Source organism: Gorilla gorilla, chromosome 11 (genome assembly GCF_029281585.2).
Source record: "Gorilla gorilla gorilla isolate KB3781 chromosome 11, NHGRI_mGorGor1-v2.1_pri, whole genome shotgun sequence".
Lineage (NCBI taxonomy): Eukaryota > Metazoa > Chordata > Mammalia > Primates > Hominidae > Gorilla > Gorilla gorilla.
This window is the reverse complement of record NC_073235.2, coordinates 84,895,912-84,922,075: the sequence shown is the minus strand read 5'-3', so window position 1 is coordinate 84,922,075 and position 26,164 is coordinate 84,895,912. Positions and strand designations below refer to the sequence as shown.

Here is a 26,164-nt window from a genome sequence, read left to right as displayed (position 1 = left end):
CTGGTCACACGAAAAAATAGTCTCAGTAATGATATGCCTAGTTGAATGAAATAAAGTATCTGTCTTCATTTAAGGTGAAAGGTTTTCTAATAGGTCAGCTTGGATCTGTTTGTGCGGACTATCCATGGCAAAATAAAAAAGTGAAAGTGCAGTCACCATCTGTGCTTTTTCCTTGGCTAGTACCTATTTACAGGGCTGCTTCATGTTTGCTTGACTGGATGTGTGGTGGGAAGAAAAAGGTAAGGGCAGGAAAGTTATCCCTTGATTATTCTGGTTTTGCCATGGTATTTAACCACTGGCATTGCAGGGCTTTAGCAGACTTAAATGGAGCACATTTGAAGGTTACTGGCTCTCGAACTCTTCTTCTGCAAGTCTTACTTTGATGGGCCTCCAGCTCACTGTGAAACATGAGGCAAGCTGTCACCTTTTTTGCTTGGGGCTTTAGTAGAAACTGAGATGGTAAATGCTTCATTGCAACAATCTGTTCCAGTAAAATGTAGTGGCATTGTTCACTGAGCAGAAAAAAGATTTTGTGGATTAGTGGTGATCACAGAATCAAGGTGCTGGAAGTTAAACTCAACAAATCATGAACAACAAAGAAAACAAAACAAAAGCTTCAAGGGCATATGCAAATGAGACAGGAATTTAATCTTTGTTAGGACAGCAGACTTCTAGCATGCACTTATCAATGTTGTTCAGTCATCCCCTACACATATGTGCACATAAACACACACATGAACACATTGAAGATATTTCCTTCAGGTGCATGTAAAATATGCTGCTTGGATTGAAATTCAAATGGGACTGATCAGTCAAATAACTTGAGACCTCACAGTAATGTTCACTCTTAACCTTAGACACCTATGCAGTCATGTTGGGAGCAGGTTACAATGTTACCTCAGCACCACAGTTTATTTCTGTACTTGAGTTCTTAAGTACAGAAGATAGCACTGATTTAAATAGCATAGTATATATCATTTTCTGGCCTTTTAAAATTTATTCGAGACCTCTTGATGAAATGGACATATTATATATTTCTGCCACCTGGATTTTCCTGGATAATTTGATGGAATATTTTAAGTTTCAGTAAATCAGAACAATAAACAAACTCAGATAAAAAAAAAAAAAAAAGGAAAATGTGTCTGTCTTTTTGCTGCTATGGAACCAGTGCCCAGCAGAAGTTCTAGCTCATGTTTGGCACTGAATGGTGAATGAGAGAAAAAGGAAAAAAGGAAAGCAGAGGTGCTTGGAGGAAAGCAGTGCAGAGCAGAAGTAGTAAGAAAGACAAAGCCGTGGAGGCAGTAGGAGAGAAGGGCAGCTCAGAGCTGCGTGGGAAGTGGTACTGCACAACTCTGAGCATCCTCAGTTTGCTTCTCTTTCGGTGTTCTTGGTGCCATCAAAAGTTTAAGCAACTAGAGTATAGGTTATGCAAGTTTGCATTGACATGTGAGCTCAGGTCCCTGATTATGGCTTGAAAGAATAGCAGAATTCTTACTGGTAAAAGTATATAATAAATTTCAGATTAATTTTTATAAAAAAATTAACATTTTAAAAAAGGCTTAAAGAGTTACTTACACAGTTAAGTAAGGCACAGCATTTTCTGATGATGCCAGTTAACAACAGAAATAGATCTGGGGAGTGTGCATAGTTTTGTCTTTTCATATATCCACATACATACTAATACTTTATGCATTTGTATAGTTAAAATATTTTTAATAAAAAGAAAATATCTTTCAAGCATGTATTTCCATAGCATTGGTCATCTAAATGAGACTCAGAACCTAACTTTCACTAACTTCGATGGGAATTACAGAATACAGGCTTAAGTTATTTGTAAATTAGATTTGTCAGAAGGAAAGAACTTGCATATGGTGATTCACGTACTTTTGATATTCTCTATTGTTTCAGAAACCGATACAACAAACAGTGCCAGCTGTAAATAGCTACTTTTTTCGCTTTATAGTCAGTATACATTAATTTTTGCAAATGTGAGAAATTCTTTTTTTTTTCTTTGTGTCTTTTTTATACATAGTGAAAAGCTACCAGGTCACACATACAGTGATATTCATGTAACATCTCTCTGATGAAGAAATTATAAGTTCCAAAGCATGGCTCTGTGGAAATTTGAAAAAGAAAACAATAGCCTTAAAAGGAACAAGCCTGATTTGATCTTAACTGGTCTTTATTTAATCAAACTGCAGGGAATTTTCGTTGCCCTAGTAATGTTTTTTTTTTTTTTTTTTTTTTTTTTATGAAAACATTTTTGGGGACTAGCTTGATGTCATTGGTATATTGTTTCCTACCATGAGCCAATAAATTCAGTTTCATGGGCAAATGCTTACATTTTGGCCTCTGGGCTAACTGAGGCACATGACATGAGGTGGAGTCATAAATTGGCCAGTCCTGAATTCTATTCATCGAAGATTTCATAGCTTATTTTTTCAGTTGGAAACTTTCTAGCTCAATGTGGCACTTTATGCCTCCATTTCTTCCGTTCTTTTCCTTTGTCCATTCTCTCTTTCTCTCTGGTTAGTAAATTTTGTTGGTGTCACAGCCTTTTGAAAATGTGCTGTGTGCTTGATGGTGCTTTTGTTTCCTTCGGTATTGAATAAAAGAGAAGGCAGTTAGCAGTAGAAGTAATTAAAGATAATACCAGTGATGATGATGACGATGATTAAAAAGCCAACATTTATTGAGTGCCATTTACTGTGTGCCAGGTTCTATGCTCAGAAATTAATATATTTCTTTTGTTTTATTTAATCTTGACAACAACCTAAAAATAATTTTAGCTAGCACATTTTATGTTGTAGCATTATAAATGCTTTACATGGATGATCCAAGTTGGTGTAATTTAGTTTGGTATAATAGCTGAAGTCTAGCCATTAAAAAAATTTAAATTTAAATGCTACGTATACTATAGAGGGGTCAAAATTCACTCTGATTCTCTTCAGTTATTAGGGCAGCCTATGTAGTAGTTATTATTCTCAAACCTATTTTAGTAATATGAAGGTGAGACAGAGAGATATTCAGAAAATTATCCAGTATTGAATAGCTAGTAGGTAATGTAACCAACATTCAAATATGGGTCTTTTTCACATCTGATTTTATGAATACTAGGACTTTATGATTTAGTAGAATTATAGAAATAGAAATAGAAATAAAGGTAAAAATGCCAAAGAGTGAATGTTTAGTGTCTCTCAGAAAATGTGGAAAATAAGCCTGTATGGCATAAAAATCAGACAAAGATACTTTCTCCTTTCAACTTGAAATGTTGTTGACAATATTTGAACTACAAACACCCTCCTTTGGTGAAGGAGTATAGGAAGAGGTAATGAGGTGAGGGAGGTTATTCTTATAGCCTCTCCTCATTTTTTTCACTATTCATGATACAGAATGAATTTTTCCATGGAGCTGTTATTTTGTGTTATTTTGCCCGCTCGCCCTCCCTCCCTTCCTTCCTTCCTTCCTTCTTTCCTTCCTCTTTCTCTCTCTCTCTGTCTCTTTCTTTCTTTCTTTGTTTCATTTTTGGTAAAGTTGAGTTAATTATGTTTTCATTTGCTTTTCCTTTTTTTGGTATATTTTTTCTGGGTCAGCCTAGATGTTTGGGAAGGATACTTCCACAGTTAGATAAGCTATCATTTTGTGATGGCTTTTATTCACAGGTTTATTACAAGGTTTGACAAGACTACCCTAAGAAGATTTAGAAGGATTTCCTGGGTTTTGTGTGTGTGTGTGTATGTGTGTGTGTGTGTGTGTGTATGTATGTGTATGATGTGATCCCGTAGTGGTACAATTCTATTAATCTCCAATACTTATTATTTTAAATTTAAACGTATATCTTTAAATGTAGAGAAGAATCCATTTTAAATTTGTAGGCTAGAGTAAAAGGATATTGCTTTAGTATGTCTTGTGGTCTCAGTTCCCCCAGAGGAAAATAGAGTCCGAACCAAATAATCTCTATAGTACCTTTCCACACCAACACCATAACTTATGTTTGTATCTGCTAAAAACGGAATCACAGTAGATTAAGACAACTCTGTAGTGTTAGTTTTTAAATAAAAAAGATCATTTTGATTTTATCCATCAAACTGCACTAAATTAAACCAATTTGGAACTCTGCTGAAAGTGAATACCTTTGTTGGTAGATGAAAATTGGCTGGCATGCACAGTCATTAGCAGTGGGTGATAGTTTTTTTGGATATAATGTGGAAAGATCAGGGAGCTGTTTTGGAATGCCTTTGAAGTTTTTTCTTTCAGTTCTAAATATCTGAGATTCTTCACAATTTTCACAGCAGAATGGTCCATAACCCAACATTTCTGTTGGGTTCTAAAACATCGCATATACTTTATAATTGTGGAGTTTCGGGATATGTGTAAATCAGACTTCAACAAAGGAAACATAAGTTAAAAGAATAATTCAAAGGTAATTCTAAACTACCAGTCTTTAAAATCTGCTTTCAACGCAAGAACAAAAAAAAAAATCTAAATGATAAGACTAAGCAAATGATGTGATTTTATTTGTTTATTGATCAGAAACATATGCTCCAAAATGGTTTAAAATAAAGAAGAAAGGAGTGAGAAAAGGAAGGGAGAATTTAAGAAATAAAATCAAAAGTTACTGAGCACACCCAATGTGCTAAGCATGAGTGTTAGAATCTTGAAATGTTAGGAAAGCCAAAGACTTGCAAATTAAAAGAAGGTTCACTGAGCTTATCCTGTAGCACTAAAATGTTAAAAATGCAGCTTGTCATCATAAGGCATGACTGGGATGTGGGAAAATAGCAGTAACGTCAGGGTTGTGAAACAAGATCACATAGTTAAGGAGATAAAGCCAGAGCTCCAAGAAGTTTGTGTTCTAGCCCCATAATGTCAAAAAGTTGACCAATGTTTGTGCTCATCAGAAACATCCATATGACAGGCTATGGATGAAACTCTGAAATGCAAGCCTGTTTAAACAGTTTAGGCACAGTTCAAAGGGAGACATTTGATATTAATTAATTAATTAATTCATTCATTCAGAAATCACTTATTATCTGTAATGCACAGAAGCCTAGTAGGGAAATGTGTCATGGACATAAGAAACTATAATACATAGTAGAAAGTGAGCCATGCCATAAGAAAGTATAGATAGATTTATGGTTGTTCAGAGGGAAAGAGCAGAGAGCACCCGTGAAAATAAGGTTGAAAATATAGCCTTTGAGATGGGCTTTACAGGGTAGGCATGTGTGCCTCATAGAAGGGATCCCTTAGTCTCCAGGCCTACAATAGCATCATCCTTACTGGGAAGTGTGAGGACCTTTACTTGTTGGTGGTCTACAGCCTGTTTCTTCTATTCCTCTTTACTTGTGGCACACATTGCCATCAGCAAAAAGGGCTCCTCATGAACTGAACTGGTAATCAGGAAGGTCACTGGAAAGTGTCAGAATTTGGCAAGAATGGGAAGTAGAGGGTCCGGTGTGTTTACAGTCTGGAAAATCTCTCAGTAGATTCTGATACGGTCTTATGTGGCCATGTCCCAGCTTCATCTGCTTGGAAATGATTGCTCATAGATGACATGAGACATTAGGACATCAAAACTAAGTGCAACATTATCTAGGAATAACGAGGAACATGAAAATTTATAAAGGGAAATATAATAAACAGTGATATGTAAAATATGAATAGAGTATGTGTGTTTGTGTGTGTGTGTGTGTAAGTGAAAAAAAGTTCTCAAAGTAAACATTTTCCCAGTGGCCGTCCTTTTGAACTTGACCAACTTGTAAATGTAATTCTGGAGTTTAATGTATAGATTAAAATGACAAAGCAAAAGATTTTGTGCAGGTTTACTATGTATCAGGCATTTGTCTACGTGGTCTATATATATATATATATATATATATATATATATATATATATAATCTCACTTAAAAAACACAGAAATCCCATATGGTGGTGATGATTATTTTCCCTTCATTGAAGATGAGGAAATTTAACCTTAACTATTTTAAAAAATTTTCTGGGGATCACATACCTTGTTAGATGAGGAGCTGGGATTCTAACCAAAGCAGGCCAATCCAGAGTTCATGCTCTTTATTCTCTACCAGAGAAGGCTGCTTAATCATTGAAGGGCAAATAAACTTAATATTTAATCATTTGAACTCAACAGTCCACATATGTAATGTAGGTAAGTTAATTAACCAAATGACAATATTAGCAAGTTTGTTAATTGTTCTCTCCATTTCCATTTACAAAGCAAATTTTCAATCTGAATACATGCTCTTTGCTTCAAAGCAAATAGATATCTGTCCTCAGTTCTTAAATCTGACATTTTAGACACAGAATACTTAGTCTCAGTCAAGGTATGTTGTAGTAGCCACTCCTGACCAAAACAGGAGACTGCACTCAATTTAACAAATGTTTAATGGCAGTAAAATTTATCTCCATCCTCTGACCTGATTTTATTTGGGGTAAACAGCATGCCTTTATGATATCAATGGCTAAGATAAGTTTATCTTTGTCCTATGTTAATTGAACCTTGTGAGAGCTTTGACTTCACTGGTATGCTGTTCTAACAGAGGTGAGTGGTCCACAATCTCTTCTAGGCAGGAGATGTGGTAATTGTGCATGCTTTTCATCTGGCCAGCATTTTAAGATACTACAGAATAACCCTGGGAAACCATTGCTGACCACTTTGCTTTGTAATTAATATATTCTGGCTATTATATTTAAAATCTTAATATAATGATGAAAGCTGAGATGGTGAAAACACAATGCCATCCCTATGATTTAAGTTTAAATGAATTCAAAAAAGTGTACTTGGCATTTTTATCTTGCATATTAGCATTTTAAGTAGTGATAAATACTGAATATTCATGGCTCAGCATGTTACCTCATTTCTATCATAACTAATTGCCTAATGAGAATTGGTGAAATTCTCTTCTGATGCCAAAGTACCTTGACAATATTTAAATATCATGAAAAATAATTTTAAATGTCATGATTGAGGGTTAAAGAAAATACTTCTAGGAAGCATGTGCGGTTTCATGCCAACACACTAATCTTTAAAACAGCTCAAGTATTTTTAAGCTTCAATAATGGAAAAAACAACAATATTTGGCAGGGATGAAACTGGAAATGTTTACATTGGTATTGCCCTAGGCAGAAACTTTTCCAAATAATAATATTAAAAGCTCTATGGTATTTCAGCTCTTAACATTGCCTAAATCATTGAATTACATTCTTGTGTTATGTATTTTCCTCCTTTGTATAGCTTTCACGTTGAAGCTAATTTAATTTTTATTGGCATAAAATATTTTCCTTTCAACTCCCAGATCAGCTCTCTAAAACAATATTTATCAGTTTCAACTCTCCTGAAGGAAATCACCGACATCCATGGAACCTAGAAAAAATAATTCTGTTTAGAAGCAAAACAATGTCATTTGAGTCAATGTCAAGTGGGAAAATGGAATGTTTATTTTGAGGCGATAGCTCAAGGCATAAACTATTTACTCTAAATGATTTGTTTTACTGTTGTTTTTCTATCAATAAAAAGCTGACTTTAGGCTTACATTAACCCTGTTGAGATCTTGATATCTATATTTAGAAGGAAGTTCCTTTATAATTCCTCATTGTCTTTTGGAAATATTTGTGTTTCTATATTTTCAGTAAATGGTGTTAAAAAGTAAAACTTCTTTTCTTTTTGCCTGCATAAGGCGTAAATGCTGAGAAAAATATGATCAATCACTTTCCAGAGGATATAAACTCATTTAGTCGCACTGAATGCTCAACCATCACATCATGCATTTCCAAACATAATTATAGTATGGCTCAACATGGTCTGAAATTCCATTTTCTACAGCCAATAAAAACAATTTTTGGCCCAGATCCAAAGTATGCCAAGTTTAACTTGTGTATCTCAGGACTGTTTTAGCACATAAAACCCCAGAGGATTAGCTATCTTTTCCACTCTTTTTGAAGAGTTCTTTTTCCTTGTTCTATTCAAAAAGAAGAATAAGAGTACTAAATTAAGTACTGAAGTACATTCTTTTGGGAAACATGTTATTCAGCTATATATGCATACATGTAAGTGTGGATAGATGACGATTTCTTTTTTAGTAGATAATGATATATAGAAGCTAAGGCCTTGGTGCTAGGTATGCCCATTACTACTGAGCTGCCATTATTTCTAAGCCTTCTCAGTGGTCTCAGCAAGAAAGAGAGAAAGAGAGAGAGAGAGATATTGATAGACAGTTAGATGGATTTCTCTTCAAACTCAAAATTCATAAGTAGCATTTTGCTCAAGTACAATATAGATATGCATTTATTAATTGCCAAGCTACTTTATACAAGACAGTATTAAAGAAATGTATGGAATACAAAGATGAGTTATTCTCTCAATACTGTACAAAATGAGACAGGAAAGTTACAGTTAATGATTAATGAAAAGAAGTATAAGTACTATTGTAATCATGCTACTGATGATTTGAAACTGGAAGTAAAAATACACAGCCACAAAGAAGGGACATCTATCTCAGATGTGATTCTCAAGGAAGACTTCTAGAAGCAAGAGAGACCCATACCCATACTGAAGGTTAAACATGAAGCCAGAAATGGCTGGGGGAAGAATTTGAAGGAAGCATATTCTAGGCAAAGGAACTTAAAACTTCTTGGAGGGAAAATGTAGTGATTTAGGTGAACTGAAAGTCGTCCAATATTGCCAAAGCTGGGACCATGTGTCTATTTAGTGAATGAGTGGGTAGGGAGATTTTGAGAGACCTAGCCTATATTAGGCTGTTCTCATATTGCTATACATAAGTACCTGAGACTTGATAGTTTATAAAGAAAAGAAGTTTGGCCGGGCACAGTGACTCACGCCTGAAATCCCAGCACTTTGGGAGGCCAAGGTAGGCAGATCACCTGAGGTCAGGAGTTCAAGACCAACCTGACCAACATGGAGAAACCTCGTCTCTACTAAAAATACAAGATTAGCCGGGCATGGTGGCGCATGCCTGTAATCCCAGCTACTTGGGAGGCTGAGGCAGGAGAATAGCTTGAACCCAGGAGGCAGAGTTTGCAGTGAGCCGAGATCACACTATTAAACTCCAGCCTGGGCAACAAGAGTGAAATTCTATCTCCAAAAAAAAAAAAAAAGGAAAAAAGAAAATAAAAGAAGTTTAATTGACTCACATTTGCACAGGCTGTAGAGGAAGCATGGCTGGGGAGGCCTTACGAAACTTAAACAATCAGGGTGAAAGGCAAAGGGGAAGCAAGCACATCTTCACATGTTGACAGGAGAGAGAGAGAGCAAAGGAGGAAGTGTCACACACTTTCAAACCATCATATATGAGAACACACTCACTATCTTGAGACCAGCAAGGGGGAGATCTGCCCCCATGATCAAATAACCTCCCACCAGGTACCTCCTCCAACAATGAGAATTACAATTCAACCTGAGATTTGAGTGGGAACACAGAGCCAAACCATATCATAGCCAGACTATATTATATATATGTGATTTATGAAGCTTAAATATATAATATTTTATGTAATATAAATTAAACAGTTTGACCATCTTAAGGGCATCTGGGAGCCACTGAAAGATTTTTAAGCAAATGGGAGTTCTATCCTTAAGGGTTTTTTTTTAGTTGATTCTCAAAGATAGTGTGTGTATACATAATTATTATCCAAGGTAGAAAGTTTTATATGTCCTAGGAAAATTAGAAAAACAATGGCATGTGAGTTAAGAGTTGTACGATTAGTTCTACTTGAAGAATTCAGGTAAACCTCAGAAGGGGGATTTACCTGAACCCCCTTCAGGGTGAAGGGGGAATATTTTGGTTGGGTTTATTACTCAACATATTCACAGATTACCCATCTTATTTATTATTGATTGTTTTGTTTTGTTTGTAAATCACTGTGAATAGAGACAATACACAGATGTCATTCTCCCAGAGTTGTTAACCTTGCTTCTGAAATATGGCATCACAAAGTTTTGATGTAGCAAAATTTATTGTAAGATACAACATTTCAAGATGATGCTAAATTATACGTTTCCTTTGACTTTTTAAAATCTATAATTTCTATATGATTTAAAAATTAAAGTTGCAACAAGTTTTAAAAAAATTTTCAAATTTAATGTAATTTTAAAGTTGCAAGAATAATACAGGGAAGTCCAGGAACAATTTTTTATGTTTTGCCCTATTTATCATTGTCTTTATTCTCTTTATTCATGTATAATTAAACATGCATATAAATATTGTTTATTATGTGAATAGAATAAAATTAAATGTGTATTACATAATGCATATAATTTTTATCACACATTTGCACATATATAGCACAAATGAAATCAAATAATTTAATATAGGTAAAATACTGTTTAATCTGCAGTTCTTTTTCAAGTTTTGTCTTTGTCCCAATAATCTTTTATATCTATGTCATTCCTAATGTAGAAGGAAATCTAAGATGATACATTGCATTTAGTTGTCAGTTCTCTTGGGTCTTTTAATTTGGAGTGGTTCTTCAACCTTTCCTTGTGTTTTTTGACCTTGACATTTTTAGAGTACAGGCCAATTATTTATAGACTTTCCCTCACTTTGGTTATGTTTGGTATTTCCATGAAAATAATTAGAAATTTTTATTTCTACAAAAATGAATAGATTTGTTTTTGTGATATTGGGTCAGGAGGCACATAATTAATCCTAGTTTGTCCTAATAGTGATGCAATACCAGTAATATTCCCATTTTTGATTTTTGAATTAATTAGAAATTTATAGAATGATATATTGAGGATGTATAAATATCCTGCTTCTTTCTCGCCAAATTTTCACCCAATGGTTTTACTAGTCACTGATTTTCTAGCTCTATAATTCCTTTGGTATTTATTAGTTGGTGTTTTCCAGTAGGAGGACCTTTATTCCTAATGTATTCATTCATTTATTTTTTATCAGAAATGACTCATGGATTCTGATTTTATTCAGTGGGCAATAAGACATAAAACATTGCTATCATTATTTATTTTGATGCTCAGATTGTCCCAGATTTGATCAATGAAGCCTCTTGGAGCTCATTTGCATGTTCTTTTGATATGCTACCATCATTCTTTGAATGCATCCTTACTTTCTAGTGTGATGTATTCCAGATTTATCTTGCACTTTCTCTCTCCCCAGCCCTGGATTCAGCCTATTATATAAGGAATCTTGATCACTTTCAGTAGTGAATCTTATATAGAAAACAAAATTTGGGTGATAGGTGTGCTAATTGCTACTGTTGTGGCGTTGTTTCTTGCTCCTCTCACTGGACATAGCTAGGGTTGTATATATTATATTTATAAAACCTATAGTTTATACCAGTACCTCTAACTTCTAGGCAATGCCATGGTACCTATTTTAGTTCTTTCCCTTTCCATATGTGAAATTCCATCTCCAATCATGAGCAATCTGGCTCTTATTATCCTCAATATTCTTTTGCTCAAATAAATAGGAGATTTATACATATAAAATGATTATATATAAAAATAAATTTATGGAGAAGAATAAACATAGTGATATGGTTTGGCTTTGTCCCCACCCAAATCTCACCTTGAATTGTGATAATCCCCATGTGTCAAGGATGGGGCCAGGTGGAGATAATTGAATCATGGGGGTAGTTTCACCCATACAGTTCTTGGGTAGTGAATAAGTCCCATGAGAGCTGATGGTTTTATAAATGGGAGTTCTCCTGCACAAGCCATCTTGCCTGCTGCCATGTAAGATGACCCTTGGCTCTTACTTTGTCTTCTGTCCTGATTATGAGGCCTCCCCAGCCATGTGGAACTGTCAGTTCATTAAACCTCTTTCCTTTATAAATTAGCCGGTCTAAGGTATGTCTTTATTAGTAGCACGAGAATGGACTAGTACATATGCATTAGTATCCAAAAAATTTTCATGGTAAGGGGAAAAATAAACTGAAGGAAGACTTATTACTCAATGCTTAGGCATACTAAAAGCTACAGTAATTAAACCAGTTTGGTGCTTGAGCAGAAAAATCAACAGAAAAGAAGAGAAATAAAGCAAAAAAAAAAAAACCCATGAAAATTAAATATATAATAAAAGTAACATTTTAAAGTAGAAGAGAAAATAAAGAATATTTTAAACACATAATATTGGGATAATAAGCATTTTGGATAATTTGGGAAAATCCAATTATAATATTGAGAACATACCTTAAGTTTTATGTACTGTTAATTCATTTCTCAATAGAAAAGTATTTTATTTAGAATATATCTTGTTTTAATAATGCAGAAATATGTCAAGCATTTATTATTTCTTCTTCATAAATGAAAACACAATAGGCATTTGCTGCAGTTGAGTGGAAGTATATGATGTCTGCATATAGTCAGGAAGAATAGACAGCTATGTGGTATGATTTAAAGGCATGCCTATAACTAAGTAGCATCCCATTGATCTGCCACAGTTACTTTCTGTTAGAGTTTTTGATAATTGCGTCCCAGAATGTAATAAGAGGAATTTGTCATCTCCTAATATATTAGCAGATTCCCTTTCTTCCTCGGGTCAGCTGGCTCAGAGTACCATTTTGAGCCAATGAAACACAGAATATGCGAGTTTCTATAGAAATCAGAATGGGAAGGAAATATGTAGACTAGTAACCCTAGATGATTGCTTCAGTTTGAGATTTGAACTACCAGAAATTAAAATGAGAGCACTGGGATTCTGGAAATGAATCCTGAAAGGAAGAGGAGGATATATGAGATAATCTGTGTTTGCTTAAATTATATGCTCTGGGACAGCAGTGTCACCCTTTCTACATATACCATAACCAAAAAAGATTATTCAAGTGAATTCCAACTGAGGAAGACACAATTAGGGCAACTTTTCTTTTTGTTTATATTTCTGTTGTGTTCCTACACATGTCCTCCCAAAAGAAAATACCCTCAGAAACTTTAAATCAAGGCATTAAGGTAGGAAACAACAACTTCCTCGAAGTAAAATGTTGTCATGTAAACAGGTAGCCATATGTACTTTTTCTGTGACTTCAAATATTTGTACAGTTAGCCCATATCTTCCTTTCGTATTTATTTCCATAGAAACAATTAACTGAAGTGCTTGTTTTATGTGCCTAATCAGAAAAATTCTCCCAACCTTAAAGGTTTTCTTGGTTTCAGAACTTTTTGTCTTACTGAATATGGGATTGTTCCAGCACAGAAACTGCCTTAATTAAGGCCACCAGTGGCTTCCATGCTGCCAACTTTACTGGAAATGTTTAGTGGAAATGTTCCACTAATCTCTCTGACTGCTCTGCAGCTTTGGTACCAGTGACATCTTTCTTCCACTTGACGCCCTCTCCACTTCTGTTGTAGGACAAACTTCTCCTCCTGACTCCCAATTCTCTCTGACATCTTTGCTGAATACTCGTCCCTGTCCATCTCCTCAATTGGCAGAGTTTTGTTCTTGAGACTTTACTTCTGTAATCTAAATGTTCTTTCTGAGCAAGACCATCCATGTTCATAATTTTATATTTATGCAACTCCCCTCCCCCACATTTTATCTCCGTAACTGTCTTCTTTCCTTTTTCATCACATTACCCCCCTGCACCATTCAAATATCTAATTGCCCATTAAATATCTTCACTTGAACCATCTTTTGGCATCACAAATTCACTATGTGTTACCAATAAACTTACCATTATACTTCTTTCTTCTTATTACCAATCTGGGTCTTCTTACACCATCCTCCCAGATAACAAATCAGAAATCTAATTATTATCGTAGAATCCTTTTTCTTTTTCATTCAGTACACCTTATTATGCACTATAACCTATGTACTATCCCTGTTAATATCTCTTGAATACACTCTCTTTTGCAATTAATGCCTTTGCCTTACTTCAAGTCACAGTCATCTTTCACCTAGACTACTCTAACATGCTTTTTACTGATATCCCTATACCCATACTTGTAATCCTAAAAAATATTTTCTACATAGTTCAGTGACATCTTCCAAAACTGCAAAGTAGAAAGTATCATTTCTCTGATGGTAGCCCACTAGTGGCTCCCCATTGCCTATTGGATATAGTCTCAGCTCTTCAGTATGGCATATATAATTTGGTCTCTATAATTTTTCAGATTCATCTCCTGTAATTTCTCCTCATATTTTTACCTTTAAGTCATGCCAGGATACCTTCCTGAATACTATGGCATTTCATGATTCTGCATTACTTTCTACCATCTTTTGACTGAACTTTCTTTCTCTACATTGTCTTTCTAGTAAATAATTTTCCCCTGATGAACTTCCAAGCACTGGCTAAACCTTGCTAAAACAGCATAATTTCCTCTGTGAGTCTTCCTTTCTCTCCCCTCTTTGCTTCTTTTGTTCCTTTTATTTTATGAATGCACTTAATTGTATTAAAATTACTTTTAAAAATAGATTATATTTCAAAATTTAAAAATTAAAATCAAAATTTACCTTTCCATATGCCTTAGAAGTGGCCCCATTGGAGACCAACATAGGACTTCTTAGTAAGCTGAATGCAGCCAGTTTTCCCTCCATTCTTGGGAGTAGATTGTTGTTTTTTGATTGTGTGTTGGCTAAATAACTTGGTATAAGAAGTCTCTATCTTTAAATACAAGTAGCATTTAACAAGATGAAATGCTCATATTATGAGAGGTCTTAAATTTGGAGATCAGGGGAACAGTAGATTTACTTTTACCAGCTCAGTGATACTTGAGAGGTAAGTGCTCTCTGAGAGGAAAAACAAGAGGAATTCTGTAATGGCTAGGAAGGTGAATAACTTGACCTTGAAAATCCCTTCAGATTCCAGAAGTCTATGATTCTATTTATAACAAATAACTCATTACCTCAAGGTCAAAAAATTGATGTTCATGAACTATACTGAAACAATGTGTACATTCAAAACAGCAGCAATGTTCTGTATTTGCAGAACAACCAAGAGAAGTGAATTCAGAATCTCCATAAATTTAAGGTAAGAACTAGTTAATAATACACTTGATGCTTATCACTGGAAAAGAAAATTATTTATGAAACAGAGCAAAAGAAAAGAGTGAAGATAAAAATATAAAATGATTGTAAGAAACAGAGAGAAAGAATCAAAGTGAATCATATTAGATGGACCCAACCTTACAAGGCACTAATAATTAATTCTGTGGACTCTGGTGAAAAGCAGTCCCAGGTTCAAACCTTTGCTTTGTCAGTCCCAGCTGTACAATATTAGCTATCCCTAAAATTAGGATACTAATATTATCCCATATTTTCATCTGGGGAATTCAGTGTAATAGGTTCTGTAGAATCCTCAGCAGTGCCTGGTACATATGTGCTCTGTAATGGCAACAGCTCTTTTATTGGATATAGGGGCTAGGTCATTTCATAGGTAACTCTTAGCTTTACAAGTCTATGAATGGAGCCTATCTAGCCTTTTCAGTGAAGGTGAAACATCTTATGAAGTGATTTAGAAAAAAGGTAGAGAGTTTTAATTAATCAATTAATTATTTTTACGATTTGGGTGGTTGCAAATAGGATTTCAAAGAGAAAATTACCTTACAGACACACCTTTGTGTTGGAGACCCATTCTGTATGTTGGGGATATATATCACAACTTCATTTGCACATTTACTAATCTGATTTTTTCCCCAAGAGTTTCTCAGTGATGTTTTGACCAGAAGTTTTGTTTATCAACTTTTGTTCAATGAAGATTATACAGCAAACAAATGGCAAAATTTAAACTTTAAAGCATCCAAATATTTAGTCTTCTGCTTTTCATGGTTCATTGATCCATCCACATGTAAGGCTTGTATTGTGAGATTGACCCAAACCAGATAAATGTGTCTCTGAAATCAAGTCTCAATTCCTGTTAGAGTTCAACTTAATTTAAATTATCAGAGAATTATAATTTTAAAAATATGGTTGGCCAAGGTGCTTTTTTGAGGCTGTTATTAAAACTAAGAATATGATCATGGAGAGGCAGTGCAATATGTTAGTAAGAACAAAGAGGTCAGCATCAGAAAGACTGGATTCAAATCCTATTACTGTAATATGCGAACTATACAGTCTTTGGCAAATTATATAACTTTTCTAAAGTCTAGTTGCCTTGAGTGTGAAATGAAGATATGAGATTCTACCTTTTGGGTGTGTTATGTAGAATTAACTGAAACAGGGCATATAAAGTATAGTACCTGACACAGTTAATGACTGCCAAACACATGCCAACTTTCCTCCCTCCACATTTTCCATTGGGTCATGTAAAGAGCAGATGAGGGAGAATTATTATTTTCTAGTACCATAGAGCAAGATGAGGGTTCATAATGTTGAAAAAGATGCAGCATTTCTAAGATAGACTTGATTTCCAGTATTCTCTTCTGGTATCGAGCCATGCAATAGATGATGCAATAAATAATATGTCCAGTATGGGGCTTGGGAAAGCACTACTGACCAGTTTAAATCCTGTATGGAATTTGAATTTCGAGTTTAATAAAATAAAAGTACAAAAAAATTATGGTAACTATGGCATGTCATAGAACAATTAATAGTAATGATACATTGATATTCAAAAGAAGATAGTAATTCCAAAGATGAGATTGCCAAGGATAGATTATTACAGTGCACTTGGAGTGGAGGGAGTATTCCATAGAAGCGAAGAGAAAAGCTGAAACTAGAATGAGTTTTTTAAGGAGTGAGGGTACAAATATATGTGATATTGATTTTCTCTGTTAATAACTCATTTTTATTTTAGAAAGGTAATAAGTGTTGTAACCTATTTCTATACATTTGGATTATTTACACAGAACCTTACCAAACACACTGTTGGAAGTCTGGCAAAGTCAGTGGATGGTTCTACTCAGTCAGCATGAGTCATGATTATCTCTATTGCTGTCTAATTCTCAAAGCTTAGAGAAGCCAATAGTTTAGCATTTAGGAATTTTCCATTACTGACATTGATTCAATTCATTTCTTGGTTGTATTTCTGAACATTTATTCATAAGCATTACTGAAAGCTTAAGCAGACTTAAAAAAATTGCTAATCCAATTTAGCATCATATTGAAGCCAAACTTAAAATATGGAGGAAAGCTGGTAAGGAGGACTCAATATTGAAGTTAGGTTGTTGATTTTGTGATGGACTTCAGAGTTTCAGAGAAACTAACCAAGTCTCAGTATGCAGCTACTTTTGAACAGCTTTCCACTGACTGAAGAATTGCAGATAAGAATATTTTTGGCATGTTTGGGGAGTAATGGAAACCTCTGAATCAGATGCTTTTAAACTTTGATATCACATGGATCACTTCCCTAATTACAGCCCCTCTTTTTATGTGATGGTGTGAGCCTCTGTAACTCTGCAGGCGAATGCCGCATGACTGACACCACACTGCTTCACCCACCATGTGCACTTGAAATCACGTATTATTGCATGGTACTTAGGGCTTGTGAAACACTCTGCTTGCTCTTCTTCTTATCCTGCTAGTTGAATATCTATTCATCCTTCGAACCCCTGTTCAGCCATCTCCTGTTTAGACCTCTGACTCAAAGAGAATTTTATATTAAGGAGACTTCTTTTTGCAATGTTCCTTTAACTACCTATTATACAAAAGCCATTTCCTTTAATAGTAGATTTGTACGTTCGTTGATTACACACTGAGCAACGGATGTCTGGCTATGAGAATCTGTTTTAAATTATTTCTATTGTTGTTGTTGTTGTTGATGTTTTCATATAATGTTACACTACTTACAGGAAGTTTTTTGATGGGCAGCTCTTAAGGCTGTGAGAACTGGTGGGAGTGCTAATTGGAGCCAATCAAACTTTAACCTACCTGCTCCTACACTTCAGTGACAAAGAGGAATTTCTTCTACTTTGTGACATAGAAAGCCTTGTTTCTGATGGATTTAAATGACCGGGGAGTTAGCCAATTTGGGGAACAGCTTTTCTGTCACTAGAAATTATAAATGTGAACATTATTATTAATTAATCTAAGAAAATAATAATTCTTGTGTATTTTGTTATTGAATTTGTGGCCAATGAACTGAGTCTGATACACAAGTCAAGGGAATCTAGTATAAAGCTATTGAGTGAATAGAAAATTTTCCCCTGAGGTAGAAAACATTTCTGGTGAGGCTGAGAACCATTTTCAAAGTGATTCTCAGTTGTATTGTTAATTTTACAATTCTCTTTGCTGTGGTTTGAATGTGTCCTCTCCAAAATTCAAGTGATTTCGGTGTGGTAGTAGAGGTGGGGACTTTTAAGAGGTGATTAGGCCAGGAGGGCTGCTCCCCACTTAAGGGGATTAAGGCCCTTTCAGGAAAAAAAAAAGGCTTCATTTTCAATTAGCTTTCCTTTCTGCCTTCTGCCTATCTGAAGATGTAGTAAAAAGGCCCTCACTAAACCAGAGGCTGACACCTTGATATTGGACTTCCCAGCTTCTGTAACTGTGAGGAAATGAGTTTCTGTTCCTTATAAATTACCTAGTCTGAAGTATTCTGTTACAGCAGAACAACATGGACCAAGATGCCATTGTATTTGCTCTCGTTTATGTAAAGTTCCAGATTTGAAGAAGTGTAATGGCAAATATGAAACGTGAATGTAAGTTTTACAAAATGTTTTGAAGCATTACAAGAGATCACTGAGTCTATTTTTAGGGTCTTACAGTCACATATATAAGGAAAAATATATTTTTGGCATAACTTGACTAGGTTTATTTTTATAGTAGTCAGGGTAAGTTACATGTTCTGATCTTTTCCTCAGTTATTGTATCCTGAAGAATGGATTTATTCATGCATTGAACAGATACATTTGTGAATAAAAAATTAAACAGATTATGATGCACACAGATTATGATACTTGCTGAGGGAGGAAAAACAGTGCAGGTACAGGTACATGAAATTCAAATAGAGTTGTCAGGAGAGTCACATCTCTGAAGAGGGACACTGCAATGATATCTGAGCAATGAGCAGGATGAAAAGCGTTTCAAACAGAAGGAAAAGTATGTACAGAAACAGCAGGATAAGAGCGTGAAGTGTTCAAGGCACAAAATGCCAGCACAGGTAGTGGGGAATGAGCCAAAGGTCAGGGTTTTGAGATGAAGGGTACAGGTACACGAGGGCCGGATCAGGCAGAATGTGGATATTGTGGTATGCTGTACTCATTATGCACCCAATGAAATGAATAAGAAAGTTTCATCATATATAGTGATAATGTATTTGTCTATCTTCCATTTTGATGTGTATGACCAGAAGCATGGGTGTGGGCCAGTTTTGAAAACCTAATTGGAAATTTTGAGCCCCTTTAAGACAATATTTCTGAAAGCCAGACTTTGTTCACACCAAAAATTATTTCTTAAATCCCTGAAGCTCTACCTGATATACATGATCAAGGGCTGTAGACTTGAACATTGGGTCTGTTATAGACCATGGATGAAAGGTACGCAGGAGATAAATTAAGATATTTTCTGCCACATAAGATAGGGAAAGCATTTTTTCTGCCCTGATGAAGTACAGAAAAGAGAACCCCCAAAAGAAGGTGTTTTGTGCAAATGGTCAAAGTATTTTGACTTCTTTCCTATAAGCTGAAATCCCAGAGGAGGAGCAGGTTTGGTTGAAAGTGAAAAGCTAAAGCAGAGTGAATTTTGCTGTGATTTAGTGAGTTAGCTATGACAGAGTAAAAATGGTGGTATGGTGTGGCCAATCCCAAGTCTTCCTCAGTGCCTGTGTGGGATGGAGTCTCAGGAAGTTCTGCTAGCTCTGTGAGGATGTCAAAAGCTAGCTGAGATGGAGCAGTGTATCTGTCATGAGCCTGCCATGACCACAGTAGGAGGCTGGGGGGTCCTAGACAGATGCCAAAGGTTTAATAGCCTCAATAGAGATCCAGGTGGAGGATGTGGATGAGACTTAGAGGATATTGAAGCAACAAGGAAGGCTGAGATTGGCTCAATCCATGACAAATGACCAAGGTTCCCAAACTGAGGCAACTGATCAGAGAAGCCCTGGATTTTAGCTGTAGATGTGTGCAGGGAACCAAGTGACAAGACAGACAAGGGACATAGTTGCAGAGACCAGAGGACATAAAGGAGATCAGGGACCTGCAGGTTTGGGGCTGAGACCACCTCTTTCCTGCCACCTCAAGGTCAGAGAAACCCTCTTCCTTATAAACTCAGGTGTCTCCTTGAAGAAAAACAATGGGCTGGAGGAAATATGAAAGATTAAACATTTAACAGATATTACTGAGTTTTTAGAAAAAGAATATGTATTTATATAAAAAGATGATGAGATAGCATTAATGATCACTTTATTCATGTATTCATTCAGTTAACAAATAACCAGTGAGCATCTTTTATATACTATGCACAGGGAATACAACAGACACTAATCCCTGCCTTTCCAGAGCTTAGTGAGGGTAGTTCCTGGTTGAAGCTATAAGGAAAATAACAACAACAACAACAACAACAAAAAACAGCTCAATTTAAAAAAAGATACTTTAATTTATTTTCACATTTGAGTAGTGTGCTGTATTTTTAATCTTACAACAATGGGGATGAAAAGTATTCTGGTGGTATGCATGACCTTGTTGTGGTTAAGGAGAGTTAAAAATGACTACAGAGTATATTCTTGGTTGGACATTAAATTTAAATAACTTGACATTTTATCATAGGGTTAGTCAGAGAGGCACAGAATTTTAGAGCTGGAAAGGATCTTACAGGTCATCTGGTCCAACCTCTTAGTTTGATTAGTGAGGAAACTGACATACGGGGAGTTGAAGGGAAACTTGCCGCTAAAGCTGGGGTTTAAATATATGTTCTTTGACCTTAGTCTAGGGATCTTTATAATAGAACAGAACTTTCATTCATATCTTAGCAGGAGATAATCTATAAGCCTATTCAATTCACCTTGATATCAAGTAAACCAGGGCCCTTTGGAAATGTTTCTAGGGCTGGTGTTTATAGGTATTGGGAACATAATTGGCAATGTTATGACACTTGAGTAGGGTAGGCGGTTAGAAGAAGAATAGAAACTCTCTAGAGTGGTAAGTTGTTTCTTCTTTTTCCCAATAGAATGTTAAATACAGCCCAGAAAGATCCTGAGTGGCCCCAGAGACAGAGTGCTTGCCAAGATGACAGCCTGCTGTAAGGAGGAAAAGCTTGGGCTCAGGAATGAGACATCTGAGTTCAAATCCCAGCTCTATCATGTATCTACTAGCTTCTTAGTTGTAAAACTTGTAGCAAGAAATGTGTTACAAAGAATGAACAAAATGCTGAGAGTTGTGAATGACTTACCTTGGAAGGATAAATCAGATTTAAGTTATCTCGAAAATGATTCTACTCTCACTCACTTATATGCAGTAGTTTTTCCTCTAGAGGTAAAGCGGTAAAGTTATGGTTAGTTTATGAGGAAGAATTTACACCCTGCCATTTATCTCATGGTGTAATTGACCAAGTGGTGTTCCACTTTATTGATGTGATATTCCTAGTTATGACAAATGAAAATTATAGTAGTGTTTGCATTTAATGCCCACATTTTACTCTTCATGGTTTTAGCAAGACCTTGGAACTTTCCTGGGGGAGGATCACATGCACACTTTATCTTTCATGTATGATATGTCAAAAAAGAGAAAAGATTGGCAACAACTAAACTGAGTTTAGGTGTGTGAGGTACTCTAATCATACACAAGGTTAGCTTTAATTTTGGTGAATGGTAGAGAAGGAAGAGTAAAAGAAGCAGTGTTGTGTTTTTTTTAAATTAAGATAATATCATATATGTGTCATGGTAAAACCTAAAATGCCATCTAATCCTTTCTTTCTTGCATTTTCGTTTCCCTCCTGCACTTAATTTGAAGCTCATTAAAATATATAACTTGTAACATTGTGTTTAATTAAATGTTGTTTAACAAAAAGAACACACATGTGGTCTCACGTGCTATTTGACTAGACTTACATGGTTAAACTGAGAACCTGCAGACCCATGCATTTTCCAGTGCTTGGGATGGCATAATATCAAATGACCTTTTTGCCATTGCATGCTTTGGCACTTGTGTATTACAAACACAGCCAGACTATAACAATGAAGAAAATCAGGAAAAGAAAACTTACCTTTCCTCCGTGATGCTTAATAGAAAATACCATGACACTCTTAGGGTCCTTTTGGTTGGAAAAGTCACATGGGTTGATCTATGTGTTTTGTCACACAAAATGAGTTGGTTAGATGGAATTCTTGGTGTGTTTCAGCTGGTTTGTGTTTTAGAAAATTAACATATTTATTGAGCACCAGTTAGGACAGTTTCTAACAGCACGGAGTCGGGTAGGGTATGTGTGTGAACGTGTTAGACTAAGTCAGCCTGACTTTGTTTTTCCACAACAGGAAAAATAAAAACACCCTTTCTGACCCCCCTCAGGAAAAAAACTATTCATAATAAATTATAGTCTATTGTATAGAAGACTTGGCCTTTTTATTTATGCCATATATTTTAGTATTTTGCACACTACAGTTGTGTTAATGTAAGGAATATATTTTTGTAATTTAATTAATAATCATGAAATCTTTATGTCTTATTGAATACTACATTAAAGTTGAATAAGTTGATAAAGCCAACTTTTTTCCAAAGTTAAATTTAAATGTTCTTTGAGAAAAAGCTAATAAAAACATTTAAGAAATACATATTTTTCTTTGTGCCCAGTGAATATTTAATTTACTGGTATCATCTGAATGCTTTATAGGGTCTCAGATTGGTTTTAAATATAGTGCTTTCCATAAAGTGAATCTAAACTTTCTAACTTAATCACAGAAAGAAAAAAGAATATAAACCTAAGGTAATGAAGTATGTTATGGATTTCCTATGATTAACAACTTTCGGATTCTTCAGCTGGTAATCAAGCCTTTGGACTTCAAGCTATATTTCATACTTGCTTGCCGTTTGAACTGTACCTTGGCTAGATGTTTATTAGTATTTATGTTGAGTTCTCTCCATTGTGTTCATGTAGAAATTGTCTCACATTTCCAATTCAAAAGAAGACAAAATGAAAGTTAATTTTTAAAAGTTGATGGGCTTATTATTTTCTTGAATTTTCCCTCAGGAGGAAGATTTATGCTATATTAATGGTAATATAGGTAAACCATGACTACAGAAATTGAATGCTACCCACAAATGCAAAATCCCTCCCAGAAGACCTGTACAATGTGTTATTTCTTATGTGCTTTCCTAAATACAAAGAAAGCCAAAGCATATGGTAATGATAAAGCATCTGCTTCAAAGATCTGCATCTAAGTTTGTTTATACATGGTCTGTATATTTAACTGCTGTATAGCACACATGTGAATTTATCATTGGTACTTATTGATCATAAAGAGAACAGTGACATAGATGTCACTACATAACTATGTAATATCTATATAAATATGTTATAATATAAAATCATCTTTTTATTTATAGCTTCCTTGTTTATTTATAACAGTACATAATAAGTGTGTAGTTTTTGAAGTATCAGGCATCATAACTTCTATGGCAGTTTCTTTGCAAGAAGCAGGCGAATCAGATTTAGAAATAACATGATAGTACCATTAAAGCTGGAAAGAAATATAGAATTCAATTAATATTATAATTTCATTTTACAAACAAGAAAATGGTCTCAGACAGGTCAAGAAATTTGCCCACAATGGCCCGACATATTTACAATAGAACTAGGACTAGAACCCATTTATTTTATTTTTAGTTCAATGCTCTCAGAATGATTACATTTCCTAGTTTGGATTAGAACGGCTCGATAAAATCCATGATTCCCTTATAACTCTCTTCTCCTTCCTTATCTCTCCTCAGGGAGGAAAATAAAAAGGTGATCTTTCTCCCTGGAAGTATTTGGAGAGTGCCAATAACTACAGATTGTATCCTCCTTCGTGACATTTGATCTTTATTTTTATGGATCATTCAACTAAAGGCATGCATGTTACTCATTTTTCCCTTTTTATTACATGTATATATTAAAAACATTCTAATCATGCTTTGAAATGATTTAGTTTATTACAAATCTCTGACCTGGAATCTTATGACATTATTGACTGAATAGGAACTTTGTTAGTGATTCAAATACAGGAAGGTCTCCAAAATAAGTTACATTAAAATACGAGCATTCCCTTTATCTGGAGCTAGAATAAGAGTTCCCGCAGTGTAAATCTGTCTTCTAAAAGAAAACAATTTTTAATATCATTTATTTTCAGCTGTTCACAAATTCTTTTATACCTTCTTTTCTTTCCTTTTACTTTTATAAATCCAAATTTCATCACATAATATATAAACCATAGGCTCCCAGGCACTCTGGAGGGGCTTTTTGTTAAAAAAAAAAAAGCATGTGGATGTGTGTGTGTGTTTCCATCTCTTTTTTGCAAGAGATGTTTCCTCTTAGTTGGAAACCACATTTGGGTACAGACATCTGGGTATAATGTCACCAGTAGAAATTAGCAATTTTTGTTTTTCTAACTTTTGTAGCTCTGGTCAGCTTCGCATGGGCTTCTATCAGTTGATATGGCATCTTCAACTTCAGCCAAGAGGAGGTTATTAGATTATAAGTGCTAAAAATGATGAGCCGTCTCCACACTTCAGCCAGCATGAATACAAGCAAGATTGTAAAATAATTATAATCTGAAGCAGAGCCAGCCATGCAACCCGAGCCTATCTTTCTTCATTAATTTGTATACAGTTCTTATTTTAAGAGAACAAACTTTCAGAGGGTACTCATATGGGGCTGCTGAACCAGCTGTACAACTTTTATTTTGAAGAAAAAAAGTTGAGCCTCAGAACAGTCTGTTTTAAAGACAGGGAGGGACTTAGGCTTTCGGAGCTTGACCAGCATGTGGAAGGAGAGCTCTCATGGCTGCAATAACTTAGGGAGTTCCTACCTGGATGACACTGGGGTAGGAAGTTTTCTGTTTGTTTTGTTCTGTTTCGGAGGGTCCCGTGCACTTCTCTTGCCTGGATCAACGTGACTCTTGGTGGTTTTTGCACACCCTGCTCTGTGGGGGAGTGCCCCAACGTGCCTGTCTTATGTGGCCTCTATGGACACACTGCTCAGCTGGCAGAGAGCAGGGAAGTTTTCTCCCAGCACCCAAAAAGAGAAAGAGGAAACTACTTTTTCTTTCTGGGCTCCTTGCAGCACAATAGATCAGGATAAGCTTCCACATTTGCTCTCTGGAGTTTCTAGAGTGGTTTCCAGGAAGAAGTTAAACCTTCACCTTTAAATGGATGACCATGTCACAATCAGGAAGAAACATCTCCAAAGACCCATCTTTAGGTAAGTAATGCTACATCCCAGGTGGCTCTAGGGCTGTCAGGAACAATAGTTTCTCCCTTCATCCTTAATTTGAGGATTCTGCCACTAAGCTACAGCAGAGCAATCAAGAGTGCTTAAAGTTTAACTTCAGGCATACTGAGGGAGCCTTTTTATTTTCTGTTTTCTGAAACTTTGTGCACAAACTCTTATCAACTCCTGAAAATACATTTTAAAAAATCTTAACTGTTCAAACACATAAATGACATAGTACTGGAAAAACTTTGGAAACGTTATGCAATCTCTAGCTGTTTCTGTAGGCTGTTGCACAGCCCTCTAAATAGGAAACGTTGTGCTTAGTTCTTTCAACTGATTACAGGCAAGGGTAGTGTTTCACTGCTGTGAATACTACACCTTTCTGGAGTTAAGTGTCGGGAGATAAATTTGAACTTGATAGCTACTTTACTAGAGTGCACATTTTACAGCTTGCTTAGGAATATCAGACCAGCAGTTAAAGAAACAACAGGGTGATAGGAAAAATTTTACACTGTGGTGGAATCTGTGACCAGGCAAAATGTAGATACAGTATAATGGATTGAGCTAAAGTTTAATTTTGGAGGGAGGTACACCCTTTCTTTAAGAAAGCAGCTGTTTCTTCATTGACTCTTTAATTCTGGATTCTTTAGTTACCTATTATGTACTTTACAATTTAAAATAAAAAATAATTTAAAAGTATCTAGAAATTGAACCCTATTTTTGCCCCTCAAAACAGAAGATTTTTAAGAAAGTCAGTTATATATCAGTTTTGCCTTTCCACAAAATAATATTCTAGATAAAGCAGAGATACTACATGTTAGCAATGTTAAAGTCAAGTTGCAACCACTGCTTTTTGTCTGGAATTAAATACAGGATGATAAAACGTATGAGCAAAATTTCTCTGT

The 26,164-nt window shown here is 35.3% G+C and overlaps 1 protein-coding gene across 21 annotated transcripts in view; it reads left to right on the top strand.

Moving 5' to 3' along the window:
• PDE1A (phosphodiesterase 1A) overlaps positions 1 to 26,164 on the top strand; it is a 462,136-nt gene that overhangs the window by 154,768 nt on the left and 281,204 nt on the right. For 4 of the 21 annotated variants that reach the window (XM_063695034.1, XM_063695033.1, XM_055380343.2 and 1 more), the window contains exon 1: positions 24,371 to 25,247. The exons of 11 other annotated variants lie outside the window; for them this stretch is intronic. In XM_063695034.1, the coding sequence (XP_063551104.1) occupies positions 25,195 to 25,247 (53 nt within the window). In that variant the 5' untranslated portion in view covers positions 24,371 to 25,194. Of the gene's footprint in view, positions 1 to 24,370; positions 25,248 to 26,164 lie in introns of those variants that run through there. 6 more of the 21 variants (XM_063695037.1, XM_055380346.2, XM_055380348.2 and 3 more) reach the window with 4 other exon arrangements.